The 16,221-nt window shown below is 56.3% G+C and overlaps 7 protein-coding genes and 1 non-coding gene across 8 annotated transcripts; 6 read left to right on the forward strand and 2 right to left on the reverse strand.

The window, feature by feature from the left end:
- Positions 1-512: 512 nt before the first annotated feature.
- Positions 513-1,505, forward strand: MKK02DRAFT_40774 (uncharacterized protein; the record flags this gene model as incomplete). The annotated part of the gene is made up of 2 exons (XM_053091259.1): positions 513-665; positions 699-1,505. 2 exons carry the CDS (start codon positions 513-515, stop codon positions 1,503-1,505), a joined length of 960 nt encoding a protein of 319 aa, XP_052942248.1.
- An 809-nt stretch (positions 1,506-2,314) lies between these two features.
- On the forward strand, positions 2,315-2,409 carry MKK02DRAFT_t26. Its single transcript has one exon. It is a non-coding gene; the product is annotated as a tRNA-Pro (tRNA).
- Positions 2,410-4,933: 2,524 nt separating this feature from the next.
- Positions 4,934-6,006, forward strand: MKK02DRAFT_40775 (P-loop containing nucleoside triphosphate hydrolase protein; the record flags this gene model as incomplete). The annotated part of the gene is made up of 7 exons (XM_053091260.1): positions 4,934-5,014; positions 5,068-5,079; positions 5,133-5,217; positions 5,304-5,468; positions 5,518-5,833; positions 5,880-5,939; positions 5,988-6,006. The coding sequence occupies 7 exons, from the start codon at positions 4,934-4,936 to the stop codon at positions 6,004-6,006; spliced, it is 738 nt and encodes a 245-aa protein (XP_052942249.1).
- A 47-nt stretch (positions 6,007-6,053) lies between these two features.
- MKK02DRAFT_40776 (uncharacterized protein) lies at positions 6,054-7,069 on the reverse strand (the record flags this gene model as incomplete). The annotated part of the gene is made up of 3 exons (XM_053091261.1): positions 6,054-6,381; positions 6,432-6,842; positions 6,894-7,069. 3 exons carry the CDS (start codon positions 7,067-7,069, stop codon positions 6,054-6,056), a joined length of 915 nt encoding a protein of 304 aa, XP_052942250.1.
- Positions 7,070-7,355: 286 nt separating this feature from the next.
- MKK02DRAFT_40777 (general RNA polymerase II transcription factor) lies at positions 7,356-10,468 on the forward strand (the record flags this gene model as incomplete). The annotated part of the gene is made up of 13 exons (XM_053091262.1): positions 7,356-7,413; positions 7,471-7,595; positions 7,651-7,824; positions 7,873-7,992; positions 8,043-8,159; positions 8,213-8,336; positions 8,396-8,602; positions 8,651-8,748; positions 8,799-9,082; positions 9,130-9,487; positions 9,529-9,698; positions 9,749-9,959; positions 10,001-10,468. The coding sequence occupies 13 exons, from the start codon at positions 7,356-7,358 to the stop codon at positions 10,466-10,468; spliced, it is 2,514 nt and encodes an 837-aa protein (XP_052942251.1).
- A 113-nt stretch (positions 10,469-10,581) lies between these two features.
- MKK02DRAFT_20585 (uncharacterized protein) lies at positions 10,582-11,118 on the reverse strand (the record flags this gene model as incomplete). The annotated part of the gene is made up of 3 exons (XM_053086282.1): positions 10,582-10,692; positions 10,737-10,910; positions 11,014-11,118. The coding sequence occupies 3 exons, from the start codon at positions 11,116-11,118 to the stop codon at positions 10,582-10,584; spliced, it is 390 nt and encodes a 129-aa protein (XP_052942252.1).
- Positions 11,119-11,538: 420 nt separating this feature from the next.
- On the forward strand, positions 11,539-13,906 carry MKK02DRAFT_40779 (putative dihydroxyacetone synthase; the record flags this gene model as incomplete). Its single annotated transcript, XM_053091263.1, has 6 exons — positions 11,539-11,628; positions 11,670-11,732; positions 11,765-12,203; positions 12,235-12,401; positions 12,432-13,075; positions 13,108-13,906. The coding sequence occupies 6 exons, from the start codon at positions 11,539-11,541 to the stop codon at positions 13,904-13,906; spliced, it is 2,202 nt and encodes a 733-aa protein (XP_052942253.1).
- A 205-nt stretch (positions 13,907-14,111) lies between these two features.
- On the forward strand, positions 14,112-16,201 carry MKK02DRAFT_40780 (putative cysteine synthase; the record flags this gene model as incomplete). Its single annotated transcript, XM_053091264.1, has 11 exons — positions 14,112-14,370; positions 14,452-14,522; positions 14,577-14,622; positions 14,670-14,781; positions 14,829-14,926; positions 14,972-15,000; positions 15,049-15,571; positions 15,616-15,731; positions 15,778-15,827; positions 15,884-16,030; positions 16,093-16,201. The coding sequence occupies 11 exons, from the start codon at positions 14,112-14,114 to the stop codon at positions 16,199-16,201; spliced, it is 1,560 nt and encodes a 519-aa protein (XP_052942254.1).
- Positions 16,202-16,221: the final 20 nt, after the last annotated feature.

Raw genomic sequence — 16,221 nt, forward strand, 5'->3', positions numbered from 1 at the left:
TGCTTGATAGAAGAAGTAAGAGCTGACCGTGCATGAGTAGATCTCGGTGCCGTGGCATGAGATTCCCGTCTTCGGACTGTGCTCCGCTATTTGATCCACCTTTGCACTTTCAAAGCAGTGAAGCGGGTGCTGCCTCCAATGCCTCCGACCAGTCCCACTGATGTCATCGCGCTTACGATACGCTTACGTTACTGTCCAGGCCGCCGAATCTGCCGGAACAAGACATCTTCCATTTCGGGCTGCGTACTACCGATTTCGGCTGGGTGCCTTATTACTAGATTTGGTAATTCAACACGCGGCTTCCGCCATCTTTTTCGCCCTGAGGTCATTCTGTCGGTCCTCCCCACTCGAGTCCTCCGCGACGCGTAGAAAGAGAGAGAGGGAGGCAGAGACACCGCGCCGAGCCAAGGCATGCAACAGCTCGAGATATCATACATCGCTCTCATCAGACTCATATAGCAACAGCGTTGACCCCACGCCCAAAGACGCGACATCCCCAGACGCGTCGCGTCATGGCTTCGCCACCCGCTTCGCGCTCACGCGATGCCACACCCTCGTCCACCCACAGCAACTCGATCGAGCATGCCTCGGCCAGCGGGTCAAGCCAGGAATCCCAGAATCACGAGGAGGTGGATAGATTCTTGAAGCGGATGGAGATGGAGAAGGTAAGCATGATACGTGGACGCGCTGACAAGCAGAAGATGCAAATTTTGCAGCAACGCCTCGAGCTGGCCTCGGTCAAAGCCACTCATGGCTGGGCGGACAAATCTATAGGCGAGATTGAGCGGACCATGTCCCCTCCACCACGGCGTCGGTCGTTCAAAGCCATTGCGCCAATACGCGTCGATCCCTATACCTATCGCCCACACCCCTACTCCCCTTCATCCCCCTCCATCTCATCCGCACCTCCCTCGTACAACCCCCCATCTCCATCACGGCCATGGCAGCTCATCGACGTCCTCTGGCAGCCCCTCCCACCATCCTCCCGCCCAGCACCGGCCAGTCCTCGCAAGCGGGTCAGAGAAGACTCGGGTCGGCGGAACAGCTCGAGCGGGGCGTACATTCCAGAACGGATGCGAAAGGAAAAGAGGTCCTACTCGCATTCAACCACCACGCAGGATGTCGACGCGGCGAACGCGCTCGCATTTATGCATAGCGATACCGACAACACCCTTCGTCATTCCATCTCCCTTCCTATCCCAACCACTCCACCACGTCCCCGCTCCTCATCCTTCGCCCACTCCCCGCCAGAACCACCTCGGAGCGCTGGACGCAGGGCGGTCACGCCAGAACCAGGAGAAGAGGATAGGAGCGCGGCGGATCTGATGATGTTCCTGGCGCACTCGCCTAGTCCGCTTAGGAAGGCGGCTCGGACGGCGGCGCCAGCAAGTCCAGGGACGGCGAGGGTGTTGTTTGGGGACGGGGAGAAGCTCGGCAAGTCAAACCTGGCGATGGCGCCGCCGATCACTGCGAATGATGGGAATGGGTTTGGGAGCTTGATGTAGCGGAGAAGCGGGGGAGCGGGCTGTATCAGGGTATGGGTAGGGTATGTCAGAGGCTCGTATAATCTGTAGCGTATTTAGAACGTATATATAATAAGCATCCAATTGCCTCTTGCTTGTCAGCTTTCGTACAGGATAGTGCATCGATGCGTGCTGGATTCCGAGGTCCGACACAGCGACACGGCGAGTATGCTATGATAAGGGATCCGACGCGGGTCCGGGCGAGATCCCTAAGCAGCATCATTGCCTTTTCTAATGCAGGTGGGGTCGGGATCGGACTTCTGGTGGATGATAAACAGGGGAGGGGGAGCGCCTGACGCGGGAGGACCGGAGTTGAGCTACTGGGATGAGGTTCGAGTATGCCCTTTCCTCCTTTCCGTGTCTTGCCTTGAGCTTGCGGAGCGCCATGCCAGCTGCGCGCGTGAGGACTGCGTGAGGACTGCGGCGTGAGAAGAGGCAGCCACGTGAGATATCGTCACTGGCTCAGCGCTCAGCGGCTAACGCCGACGCGGAGCTGAGACCGCGCGCCTCGCATTCTCAAGCCAGAATCTGATCCCGGCGAAATTCCTCCTTTCGGTGCAGCGGCCCCTCCCAGGCCTCCCTCTCTCCCATTGGACAGTCCAGACTCTTTCGGCCATGTCAGGGCCAGGTCGCAAGATACAGGGAAACCGTCTCGAGCAAACCTGATCAGATTCCGTTCCTGCACACGTCCCAGGGGTTATCTCACCAAAAGATGCCCCAAAAAGCGTTTTGCTCTTTATATGTTTTGCTCTCGAAGCCAAAACATCAGAAGCTGCTCAAGCATCTTCACAGTCTGAATGGTATAGTGGTATTACGCTATCTTAGGGCCTGCAAACAGCAGCTGTTCCAATGATAGAGGTCCTGGGTTCAATTCCCGGTTCGGACCATCTTTTGCCGGCCGTTTCCGCCGTTGTGGCTGATCCGATCGTCTTCTTTTTGCCACTGTTTTGTGCTCCTGCTTCTCTTCTAAGCCTGGAGCCCTTGAACAAGGCCATAGCTTCAGCCGTTCAGAAGTTATTCAAGGTCAAAGGAGGGGGTCCCAGGCGGACGTGGTGTGTGCGGAGGGCATGCTCTCGAGGTGGCAGGTCATCCGGCTATCTCACGCTTGTTTCTGTTGTATGAGGAGTTGTAAGGAATCGAGTACTTTACAGAATGGCGCTACTTCCGCAGCCCTCGCATCCTGTAGTCCCCTGTTAGCATAGATGGAAGACCGGGAGGAGGGCGAGGAATGTCCCGCGGGGTGAAATTTGCCACCCACCAAGGGGCTGAAACTGCCACATTCCTCGTCTCAGTTTAGCTTGTGCCCCTTGAAACGCCCACACCCCCTCCTTTGGACCCGTGATCGGCAGGACCGCAAGGGGCACCTCGGCCTCGGCCATGCCATAGCATATGTAGGACGCGACGCGACGCATCCCCAAAGGGTCACCACGTGGCGGCCCAATTCACTCAACCACCTTCCCCCGCCACCATCGATGGTCCTCAGCTGTCTGTGTCGTTCGTGACACACCTCGCCGTCACAGCACTTTACCGCAGACCCTCGATGTATTGGAGGGCTCAAGCCCTGCATCATCCCTGCTCAGTGACGCCCGACTCCTCGTGCAGGTCCTGCCGCCCCGGAGAGCGCCTTGCCCTTCACCCGCTTCCGCTCGACCCTCGGTCCGAGTGGCGGGATCAGCAAGGATGAAGTCCCGACCTCACTCGGTCAGTATACTGACTAAGCATTTCAGCTCGTGATTATCAACTGACAGTCGCTAGGTGAAGGCAGGAGGATTGGAGTGTCTCGATCTCGGTCGGAATCCGGCTTCAAGCTCAGCTAGTGGGGTATCGGACCCAAGAGAAGCTAGCGCTCAAGATTGGTACCTGCGCTTAAAATGGTATCTGCCCTTGGTGAGGTGATCCAATATATCAATATCACAGCGTGCAGCTTCCGAGTTTCGCCGGCAGGGAAATAGAGGCGAACAATATTCTACTGCTGGATGAATGCTGATCCTAGGGTTCGTACAGCTGCAGTAGCGGAATCAGCATGTTTTGATCAGCACGGCGCGGCTCAACCTTCCGCACCTCACCCCTGTACCGCCAAACACGGTCCGCTGGGACCAGATGGGTCCGATCCAGCGGGATGGGTTCTCGTAGCCAGCCAATCGAGGACTCCTCCGCCTGGTCAAATCAGGATCGCGGCCGAGAAGGCCCAGCCATTGAGCAGCTTCAGTTAGACGTCAGACGTGAGTGACACAGTCTTATCTCCTCGCTGTTCATGGTCACTAAGCTGAGACCACAGTTACAATCTACAGTGAGCAAGAGGGTTACATACATCCCGGATCGTCCGGATCCGCGCCAGCTTCGGGCCTTCGCAGCACTGGTTATGCTCATGATACCCGTTGTCGCTGGTGAGATCTCCCGTTTTCTTCCGCTGTAATACTTGGCTAAGGTATCAGCTCCAACTGCGCCCAGTGCACCAGTACTGGCTCGAAGCACCATGGCTCTCTCCCGAAGAGCGCATTATAATCAGCTTTAGACACGCTCTTCTGGAGTCGAGTATCATCCGGTATGTGGTCACTAAACAGCCCAGGTATCCTCTCATATCGGATAATCGGCTGACGTATCAGACGGATAGTCGCAGACCATACCTTCTTCCGCGATACCACTATCTCCCGACCTCCTTGACCTACTCTGCCTTGTACGGTGCCACCCTCTGACCTGTGAGTGAGATGGTGTCCTCGAGTAGGACAAAGACGAGGCTGACATCGTAGCCGACGCAGCGTCGACCCGCAGCTATCAGTCGATCCACCATCTCACAGGTCTCAAGACCTTGATCGGCCTAGCTCTAGGTACTCGCCACCCTTGTCTCCCGACTCACAGAGAACTGGTCAGCGCAGGCCTTGCGCGGAAAGGGTAAGTAGATGGAACCTATCGCTTCCCCCATCATTGTATAAGGCTGCCGGGATGGAAGCAGACCGGCTGTGACCATCCACATGGCGCCTCCTGATTGATGGAAGCTCCAGCTGACGAACCTAGCATCGGTCTATGCGGGCACCAGTCCTCTCCTGTCCATCTAGTGTCTAAACATGAACTAGTCCAAAAGCGAGCGGGCTGCTGCGTTTAGCGAGAGCGCTCGGAAGTTCAAGAGAATTGGATCTGGAATCTGGAAGCTGGCGCAGGGAGGACGGAGAGGAAAGCGCTCAAGGATGTCTAGCGTACAATGATAGCAAGCTCCAGCCTTTTGTGAGGGTGGGGCTCTCTTTGCTCTCGCACGGGGCAGCTAGGCCAGCAGCATTCCTCGGATGCACACTCCCTCAAATTCCTCAAAGTGAAACGCGTCGCGCTTGAGCGATTTCAGTCCACCTTTTACCTCTCTACATTGCCATGCTCCTACAAGCGGACAGAAGATAGCCCAGGACAGCGTTGAGGCCATGTACCACCTCCTCAAAGGGCTTCATGCCCACTTGACGCGGAAAGACGAGTACTCGGTGGTCATCATCGGTCTGGACAATGTGAGCTGTGCAGTCTTAGTTGGACCGATACACGACGCCCAGCTGACGCTTAGGCTGGCAAGACAGTGAGCTTTGAGGAACCGGGCTTGAAAAAAGGCCTGTAGAGCTCAGACACTAGACTATGCTGGAGAAGATCAAGACCCTGTATAATCCGACGCCAGGGATGCCTCCAGAGAAGATAGGCCCTACTGTCGGTCAGAACAGTGCGTATAGTGTCTGCTCGATGGGCATCACATCTTCAGCTCGACCATAGCCCTACATCTGCGGGGATCGAGCTGACAGACTACAGTCGGGAAGATCTCGCTTCCCTCGACAACACTCCGTTTTTTTGATCTTGGCGGGCAACGAGATATCCGGTCTATATGGCCCAAATACTACGATGAGTGCCATGCGGTGGTATTCGTCCTGGATGCGGTGGACCAAGTGCGACTAGGAGAGACATGGGAGGTCTTTGGTCAGTCAAAGTTACCGAGCTTAACTACTGGACGCAGCTGACATACTAGACGAAGTCCTCAACTCCCCTCGACTCCTGAACCTCCCCCTCCTCCTTCTCGCCAACAAGCAAGACAATCCCACTTCTCTCTCAGTCGCAGAAATCCGCGAGTCCTTTGACGCATGGCAGCGGGCTCGGCAGTCCCGAGAAGCAGACGCCAGGGAGGCGGCGAGGGAGAAGGCAAAAGGGAAGGGGAAGGGGCGGGCGATGGACGCTGAAGATGAGGCAGAAGAAGATGGTGGGGAACGAGAAAGAAGGGGGAGCGCGGGCGTGAGGGATGAGAGACTGGCTAGTCTGGATGTGATGGGCGCTTCGGCCCTTGAGGGGTGAGTCCTATGATTCAATAAACAAGGGGCAAAGCTGATCTTGCAGGACGGGCGTCAAGGAGGCCGTGAATTGGTTGTATGTCCGCGTGCAGAATGCGAGAAGAATGTGAGCTCCCGTGCATCTAAAGCGCAGAGGCACAAGCTGACCCGGTAGTGACGACGGAAGGTTCTGACCTGAACTGCATGAATATAATCGCTACAACATACATAGCTTGGTCCATTATCGACCTCTACCAGCGCCCAGATCCTGGTCCGTCAAGCTCTCAAGGATGGTATTCCACATTCCCAATATCCGATCTTCCCATGCGCCTCCCCCGACTCCCGCGCTCTCCACCGAATCCCCAGCGCGAGATGCCGGAGCGAGAGCAGGATACGATGTCGGCGGATCAGGATCGAAGTCTGCTGGACCCTCGCATCCCATCGTCCGCCTTTCCCCTCGGGCCGCTTGAGCGGTATCTTCCAGGCTTGAGCCAGCGAAGGAGCCGTATGTTCTCGCCCAGGCGGTGAATTTGGCTCGTGAGGAGATGATGATGGATCGTAGTCTTGTCCTGTATGGTCAGTTCGAGGCGTCTGCTTGAGGCGGATTGGTTCAGCGTACCGCTCAGTCTGCCCCACACTTCCCGCAAAGTCCACCGGAACCCCATGTCCCAGCCTCCTCCTTACTTCCCCTTCTTCCCCTTCCTCCTCTTTCACACCCTCTTCCTCGTTTTCGTCCATCACCCACCCCTGTCCTCCCAGAACAGCCATCCATCCCCGCTCCACCTCGGCCAAAAAGCCCAGGACATCGCGCATCACCCTCCCTGCTTCATGTTCCGCTTCTTTGCCTTTCCGCCGCATAGCTCCTGATGTGAGAAGGGGCATTGATGTGACATATGTCGCCAAGAAGCCAGTGAGGTTCAAGAGGTACGAGACGCGCAGATCGGCCCATGGTGTTCGAGCAGGGATTTGGAGAGTCAGATGAAGGAGGGGAAAGAGACGATCTAGGAGTAGTGGGATCGATCCGAAGGCTCTGATCAGCGTCAGCACAAGTACGCGCTAGAAGCCAGAGAGAAGGACGCACTGCTTACGCTCGTCCCTCTCCAGCCCAAGAAGGCGATCATCGAGATGAGCGCAAAGGCGCGTCTCCTGCTTTGGCGTCAGGGCGAGTAGCGGCTGGCAGGCCTTTCTTGTGGGAGCAGGGATCCGTGCTGCGTTGGAAGCGCTGCTGTCTGCTTCCGGAATGAAGCCGCCCGCCATCGCGATGGCTGAGCTTGGACCAGAGAGAAGCTAGGAAGAGAAGAGCAGAAGCTGCAGCTGAGAAGTGGAGGTCAGAGCGATCGCTTAGCTCGCCTAACGAAACAACAGCTATAAGTCCAGTCACTCGGTCTCCCTCTCTTGACTTCGTACATACCTCTGCTGTCTACAGTCCACACTCTCACAGCATTCAGGCCCTGCTGAGAAGCTTTGCCGGCCGCCCAGGCCTCATCAATCACGATCCTCCTTTCTCAGCCAGAGCCTAGCTCACTGCGTTTCGTTCGGCAGGATGAAGTTCATGATCGGGGACCTCCCCGTTTTGTTCCCCTATGACAGGATTTACCCAGGTGAGCTTCAAATGTTTGAATGCCCAGTAGACAGTCACTTGAGCTGACATACTATAGAGCAGTTCTCGTACATGACCGACCTGAAAGAAACGCTCGATGCAGGCGGACATTGTGTGCTCGAAATGCCTTCGGGGACAGGGAAGACTGTCTCCCTTCTCTCGCTCATTGTGTCGTACATGCAGGTGAGCTGGCAGGTCCCGTTCCGACCCAGGAATGGTTCTTCATTTGACAACTTAGTTCTACCCAACGAAGAGGAAACTCATCTACTGCTCTCGAACAGTACCTGAAATCGAGAAGGCGCTGGCCGAGCTCAAGCGGTTGATGGAGTATCGAGCAGAGTATGGGGCGCACGATGAAGAGTTCCGCGGACTGGGATTGACCAGTCGGAAGAACCTCTGTCTTCATCCCGAGGTGAGCTCCAGAAACACGAGCTGCGTCGTGGACTAGCTCACAAATCAGGTCAGTAAGGAGAAGAAGGGCAAGATGGTCGATTCGCGTTGCCGAGATTTGACTTCAGCGTTCGCATGCGAGAAGGGCCGGGCGGAACCTGGGAGTGTGCCTCTGTGCAGCTTCCATGAAGTAAGCTGATAGACCCTCCCAATTGTGGAGGCCGAAGCTGACTAAAGTAGGAACTGAACAACTACGAAACGGGTGACTTGATCCCGGCTGGTATACATACGCTGGACGATGTCAAGCGGTACGGACAGGAGAAGGGGGTCTGCCCTTACTTTACTGTACGACGAATGGTAGGTTGATAACCCACCACGTCTCCAGTGAGGAGAGCTAAACCTACGCTTAGCTGCCATACCTCGACGTTGTCATTTTCTCCTTCCACTACCTGCTTGATCCGAAAGTCGCCGAGAATGTCTCTGCCGAGCTCAGCAAAGAGAGCATAATCGTTTTCGACGAGGCACACAATATAGGTAAGCTAGCGAGAAGAACAATTCGTCATGTTGTTCTCGTATTCAAGCTCACTGGATAGATAACGTCTGCATCGAGTCCCTCTCGATTGACCTCACCCGTCCAATGCTAGAATCAGCGGCAAGATCCGTCAACAAGATCGCGGACAAAATCGAGGAGATCAAACGGACCGACGCAAGTAAGCTGCAAGATGAGTATGAGAAGCTCGTGGCGGGGCTGGCCGAGGCGAATGATAGTCGCGAGGATGAGGATATGATGAACAGTCCAGGTGAGCTCTCCAACCCTGAAGCTCTTTCAAGGCATAGCTGAGACCCAGTCTTGTCAAAAGACATGCTGGATGAGGCTATACCGGGGAATATCCGGAAAGCCGAGCACTTTATCGCCTTCCTCAAGCGGTTTATCGAGTACCTCAAAGTGAGCTTGCCTCCCCGTCACGGGGTCGTCGTTCAGAGCTGATACCATAGACTCGAATGCGTGTTCTACATGTCGTCGCGGAAACACCCCAATCCTTCCTCGCCCATCTCAAAGAAATCACCTTTATCGAACGCAGACCACTCAAATTCGCGGCCGAACGGTTGACGTCTCTCGTCCGAACGCTCGAATTGACCAACATCGACGAGCACTACTCTCTCCAGAAGGTGGCGGGCTTCGGGACTCTCGTAGCTACATACGAGAAGGGTTTCTTGCTCATTCTCGAGCCGTACGAAACGGAGCACGCTACTGTGCCGAATCCGATCTTCCACTTCACGTGAGCTTCGTGAAGCAGATGAACATCTGGGCTAAGCTGACTGGCAGCTGCCTGGACCCCTCACTAGCCATCGCCCCCGTATTCGAGCGCTTCGGCTCGGTGGTCATCACCTCTGGAACCATCTCTCCGCTCGACATGTACCCCAAGATCCTGGGATTCCAGCCTACCCGGATGGAATCTTACCCCATGACCCTCACCCGAAACGCCTTCTTCCCCATGGTCATCACTCGCGGTTCCGATCAAGTCCCCATCTCTTCCCGCTTCGAGGTCCGGAATGATCCCGCCGTGGTACGGAACTTTGGAAGTATCCTCATTGATATGAGTAAGACGGTACCTGATGGGATTGTCGCTTTCTTCCCGAGTTATCTGTACATGGAGAGTATAGTGTCGGCTTGGTACGATATGGTAAGTATGGACAATGAGAAGAGAGCGGGGCTGATGTGCAGGGTATCCTAAGTGAGGTGTGGAAGCACAAGCTCTTGTTTGTGGAGACGCCGGATGCGATGGAGACGAGTATTGCGCTCAAGAATTATCGTGAGGCGTGCAATAACGGCAGAGGGGCGGTCTTGCTTTCTGTTGCCAGAGGGAAGGTGTCCGAGGGGATCGATTTTGATCAGTGAGCTATGTGGTCTTCTGTCATCGCGCAGAAGTCAGCTGACACTTCAGCAATTATGGCCGAGCCGTGATCATGTTCGGTATCCCCTACCAGTACACCGAGTCGCGTATCCTCAAGGCCCGCCTGGAATTCCTGCGCGACAGCTATCGGATCAAGGAGAACGACTACCTCACTTTCGATGCCATGCGGCATGCGGCCCAGTGTGTCGGGCGAGTATTGCGAGGAAAGACCGACTGGGGGTTGATGGTGTTTGCAGACAAGGTCAGTTCCCGGTCACCTGAGGTACGCAGCTGACCCAGTAGCGCTTCGCCAGACAAGACAAGCGATCTCGTCTACCCAAATGGATCAATCAGTACATTATCGAGGCCCACTCCAACATGTCGACCGATATGGCCATCTCCCTTTCCAAAAAGTTCATCCGGCAGATCAGTCAGCCGTTCGACCATACGCAAACGGGAATCAGTCTGTGGACGCTGGAAGACATCGAGGCGAAGCAAGAACGGGATCGGGTGGAGATGGAGCGTGCGCAGAGAGAATACGGAGAAGCGTTTGGGACGGCGAGAACGCCGGCGCTGGCGATGGAGGGGTATGAGCCGATGGAGGTGGATCCGGATCTTGATGGGGATGCCGAGATCGAGGCGATGGCCGCGAGGGAGAGGGATCGGGAGATGCCGCCGGCGAACGGAGCACGGGCGGTGGATGCGGATATGGACTATGGGGAGATTGATGATGATGCGCTGGCGGCTATGGCGGAGACGGACGGGTTCTGAGGGGTATTAGGAGGGTCATGTAGCATCAAAAGTGATCTAGAATGAGCTTGTTGTATAAGGTCAATGTATGCTCTGGGCACCAGTTCCAGCTATACAATGCATCTCTGTCCACCCTAGAAAGCGGCGATCTGCTTGGGATCGTCCCGCCCAGCGTAGAATTTGTCGAGGAAGGTCTGGGGTGGTGGTGGGTCGTCGTACTGCTTGAACCAGTGCAGGATGTGGGGCTAAATATCAGCTCCTGTCTGATATCTTGCCAGAGAGAGCTCACCTCCTGCTTCCAGCAATTCATGGTCTCCTGATACTCCTGCTGGTTCTTGTGAAGCAGCATGTCGATGATTGAAAGATCCGTCACTGCGCGGTTCTTTTCGAACTCCTGGCGTATCTTGATACGGATCATCGAGGGAGAGATGTTCAGGGCGTAGAGAGCGACAATCTCGGGTGCCTGAGAGATCAGCTTGAGTCGCTACTCCGGATGCGCGCGGCCAAAAGCTAATTCTCGGGAAGAAGCAGAGAAGGGTATATCCTGCGAGACGAGCTAAACGTACCGATCTGTACCAAGCTCTGTACGCATCGATGCTCCGTCTCCGCGCCTGTTCGATGGAGGTCGAGGATGTAGCCAGCTTGGCTAGTCTAGAGGGTATTGTCGTCATATTGGCGTAGATGCGATAGAGAGGTCATCCGCGAATCAGTTCAAGGTGGATGGGTGGGCAGGAATTAGGCGTGAGGGACCCCGAGGTCGAGATAGGCTTGTGCAGGAAAGGCTTGTGGTCGCTCGCGCCTATTGCGGAATCGCTATTTCCCCGGGCCCGGAGTTATCGCCTCCGCCTCCACTTCGCTGGACCACCACCTGCTCCACCGGGGTGATATCACCCTTGCGCATGCGTAAACGCTAGCTCGGCCAGCCCAGTGCCCAGCACGCTTCGGAGCTGAGTCTCTCGGGACGATGCATATCTTCGGGTAACAGGCGTTTACCGGTATCCCGCGGTAGACCGGACCGGCAGAAGGGGTTCTATAAAGTCAGAAGGTGGATGTCGCCCAGAGAAGTCGTCCACCCTCCACAGCAATACACCATGTCACCTATCGCAACTAGCAATGGCCAGGATGGCCACTCGAACGGCCTCGACCGCAAGCCGAATGTCCCCCAGAAGGACGGAACTGCCGTGAGTGCACCACTCACACTCTCGTCCAAGCTGACTTGTAGGCCGAGAAGGAACAGCTTGTGCTCAATACAATCCGATGTCTCGCTGCAGATCTCTGCCAAGAGGTGAGCCTCACCCCCACTCGAGCTGACGACAGTTCAAAGGCGGCCATCCCGGCACAGTCATGGGCGCCGCTGCTATCGGTGTAGCCCTCTGGCGCCATGTCATGCGGTACAACCCTGCCAACCCCTCCTGGTTCGGTCGAGACCGCTTCGTCTTGTCGGTTGGGCACGCCTGTCTTCTCCAGTACCTCATGCTTCACTTTTCCGGGTACGAGGGATGGACACTCGACGAGATCCGCAAGTACCACTCGCCTTCGACCGAGCACATGGCCGCGGGCCACCCGGAGATCGAGTACCCCGGTATCGAGGCGTCGACGGGGCCATTGGGGCAGGGTATCGCCAATGCAGTGGGGATGGCTATGGCGGGCAAGCAGATCGGGGCGAGGTTCAACAAGGACGGGTATCCTGTGGTGGACGGCAAGATCTGGGCGATGACGGGTGATGGATGTCTCCAGGAGGGCGTAGGACAGGAAGGTGAGTCTAAGCTGGAGTGGAGCTGATGTAGCCTGCTCCATTGCTGGTCATCTCGGCTTGGACAACCTCGTGCTCATATACGACAACAACCGAGTCACCGTGGACGGCTCGATCGACATGTGCTTCACGGACGACACGTCCGCCAAGCTACGCGCGATGGGCTGGGAGGTGATTGAGGTGTATGACGGATCTAACGATGTGAGTTGTTGCTTGAGCTTGGCTGATCAGATCGCTGGCATTGTCGCTGCTCTCGAGCTCGCTAAGCACACCAAGGGCAAGCCTACCCTCGTCAATATTCGTACTATTATCGGTATCGGGTCGCAAAAGCAAAACACGGGCTCGGTGCACGGTGCGGCTCTTGGACCGGACGACGTCGCACACGTCAAAAAGCAGCTCGGCTTCAACACCGCCGACAAGTTTACGGTCGGCAAGGAGGTCTATGACTTCTTTGGCGAGTGCGGCGCTCGAGGCAAGACCATCGAGGACGAGTACAACGGGATGATGGCGGACTATGCCAAAAAGTTCCCAGAAGACTTCAAGGAGCTTCAGCGGCGCCAGGCGGGCAAGCTGAGGGAGGGATGGGAATCGTCTGTCCCTTCGAAGGACAAGCTTCCGCAGGACGCTGTCCCCACTCGCAAAGCCAGCGGGATTATGGTTCAGGCTCTCGTCCCGGCGGACGAGACGTTTGTATCGGGCTCGGCGGATCTCATGGAGAGCACCTTTGTCAACTTCAAGGGGCAGGTCCAGTTCCAGAACCCTGCCTCTGGGCTTGGGGACTACACTGGGCGGCAGATGATGTGGGGCATCAGGGAGTTTGCGATGGTGGCGTGCGGGAATGGGATGGCGGCATACCAGAAGGGGATGTTTATTCCGTGAGTACTTGTCTTGGCCGTGCTGACGACAGTATCATGTCCACCTTCTTTATGTTCTGGCTGTACGCCGCGCCTGCCGCCCGAATGGCCGCGCTTCAACGCCTCCGCATCATCGGGATCGCCACGCACGACGGTCTCGGTCTGGGCGAGGACGGACCGACGCACCAGCCCGTCTCCCTCGCCAACTTTTACCGCGGCCTGCCCAACCAAAACTTCATCCGCCCGGCCGACGCAGAAGAAGTCGTCGGCGCGTGGATGCTTGCTCTGTCCGAGCAAGAAGCCAGCCACCCCTCCCTCCTCTCCCTCTCGCGCCAAGCCGTCCCTCTTCTCGAAGGCTCGGACCGCACGAAAGTCGCCAAGGGCGCTTACATCATCTACGGCGGGGACGTCGAGCCGAACCTCACCCTCGTTTCTACCGGGTGCGAAGTCTATCGCGCCGTCGAAGTGGCCAAGGCGATCGGGGGGAACGTCCGCGTCGTCTCCATGCCCAGTCAACGCCACTTTGATCTCCAATCCAAAGAATACCGCCGGTCCGTCCTCCCCACGACCAAGTCCCTCGTCGTCGCTATCGAGGCATGGGGCTCGCTCTCGTGGCCACGTTATGCGCACGCAGGGTGTCACATGCACACGTTCGGCCTGTCGGCGCCTCAGGACGTCCTGTACAAGCACTTTGGGTTCGGCGCGGATAACCTCGCCAAGGTCATCAAGCAGTTCAAGGAGGAGCAGAAGGGCGGTCTTCCGGGCGTAGGCGAGTTTGCAGAGTTGCTGAATGGGCACATGATGGATGGGAGGCACTATGCGGGCAAGCTGGATATGAACGGGAACGAGTAGGGCGGATGTTTGGGTAGTCATCTTGTATATCGTATGCTAGCTTACTGCGTGTTGTTCAAGATCCTGCGCATCTAGGTCCGGTGCGTAGGGTCGCTATCTCCAAAGTAACTTCAGTGGGCTTTTAATTAGCCTTTCACCCAAACTCAGAAATATTTCGCTCCTCATTCCTCATCTCAACTCCTTCCTCCTCACGACTCGCGACGCTATGGCCTGGCCAGCCTTCCTGTCCTCGCTCGCGCCCTCTTCCCTCTTTCCTCGCCTCCAAGGATGGTTCACCCTGCCTCGCCGGCTCACGCGAGACCTCGTCCTCGGCCTCCTCCTTGGGATTTCGCTCTCCCTTTCGTCGACATCGGCGGCTTTGCTGTTACAGCAGTATAAGCGCAAGAAGGCTATCCAGCGGATACCGCCCAGGCCTATCGAGCTACGTGCGGAGGAGATTGGCAATGGGATGATAGGTCTGATAGGTGCGTTTCGAGGCCAGTAGACAGTGCGCTGTCATGGTTGGGAGTATCGGTCGGAATGAGGGGTCCGAGCTGAGGGCATAGGCAATACACCGTTGATACGGATCAACTCGCTCAGTGATGCCCTCGGGGTCGAGATAATGGGCAAGTGCGAAGTATGTCACCAGACGATGACCCCTGAAAGGTGGATCCAGCTGACCTTGCAACAGTTCTTGAATCCAGGCGGATCCGTCAAGGATCGCGTGGCTCTCCGGAGTAAGCTACTTCTCGAGCTGGTGAAAGGCTGCAAGCTGATAATCAAGTCATCGAGGATGCAGAGGCGGATGGACTGCTTCATCCCCACACAGGCTCGGTGCTCTTTGAGGGGACTGTTGGGAGCACAGGGATCTCCCTAGCTACGGTCGGCAGAGCAAAGTGAGCTCAATGATCGTGTGTGCCGGGAGGAAGGAACTGATTCACAGGGGTTACGAATGCTGCATCATCATGCCGGACGATGTGGCTATCGAGAAGGTACAGGTGCTCGAGAAGCTAGGGGCTAGGGTCGAGAGGGTACGACCAGGTACGTTTGCTTTTTCCGCCCGAAAGCCGCAGCTGACGCTTTCAGCGAGCTATGTCGACGAGAAACAATTCGTCGTCAGTGCTATCCTCCCTTCGACTTTGACCCCATCGCTGACCCCGCAGAACATGGCCCGAAAGCGAGCGCACGAGTTTGGCCGTAAAGAGCTCGTTTCTCACTGCTCCGCCGAGGACAGTGACGAGACCCAGCCCGACCTCCTCGTCACCATCTCCCAAACACCCGCCGATTCTTCCCGCAACTCCTCCATAACCGACTTCTCCTTCCCCTCCTCCTCCACATCCACACGTCCTGCTACCCCACTCGAAACCTCGCCTCATCCCTCTCGCAGTCCCTCGCCCCCGCCCGTATCCCGATCAGGTCGCACTCGCGTCCGCTTCAACCCCTCCGCTTCCGCTTCCGCCATCGCGGCCGCCCAGCGTCCCCGCGGTTTCTTTTGCGATCAGTTTGAGAACCAGTCCAACTTTGATGCGCACTATCACGGGACGGGACCGGAGATTCTGCGGCAAACGAGCGGGAATTTGGATGCGTTCGTGAGCGGGGCAGGGACCGGAGGGACGATCAGTGGGACCGGGAAATATTTGAAGGAGCATGTGAGGGGGGTGAAGGTGGTCATGTCGGATCCGGAAGGTGAGCTAAGATCATCCTCAAGTAGGTGAAGAGCTGACCCGCAGGATCGGGACTGTATAATAAGGTCAAGTATAATGTGATGTACGACTCGAAAGAGAGCGAGGGGAAGAAGAGGCGTCACCAGGTCGATACGGTAGTCGAGGGGATAGGGATCAACCGGGTGAGTTCTATGCCAGCTTGACATTGGACTTTTGCTGATATCCTAGATCACGCATAACTTTGCTCAGGGATTAGACATTATCGACGATGCTTACAGGTAAGCCTTCAGCACCGCTTCCCTGCTATAAGACTTTAGAAGGAGCTGATAACCAGAATAACGGACGTCGAAGCTGTTGCCATGTCGCGGTATCTCGTGACCCACAATGGGCTCTATCTGGGCAGCTCGAGTGCTTGTAACCTTGTCGCGAGCGTCAGATTGGCGAAGAAACTAGGAAAGGGCGCCAGAATAGTTACCATCTTGTGAGACTCCTATTGCTACGCCGGTACAACCTGCTTCCATTGATCAGTGGCTGACGAATCAGGTGTGACTCGGGTTCTAGGCATCAGAGCAAGTTCTGGAGCGATGATTATCTCGCCAAGAATGGGATAGAGATCACTCCAAGCTTGATAGATGATATGCTGGCTAGCTAGGATCTAGTGGTTAATGGTAG

This window comes from Dioszegia hungarica (genome assembly GCF_025882075.1).
Source record: "Dioszegia hungarica strain PDD-24b-2 chromosome Unknown MKK02contig_25, whole genome shotgun sequence".
NCBI lineage: Eukaryota > Fungi > Basidiomycota > Tremellomycetes > Tremellales > Bulleribasidiaceae > Dioszegia > Dioszegia hungarica.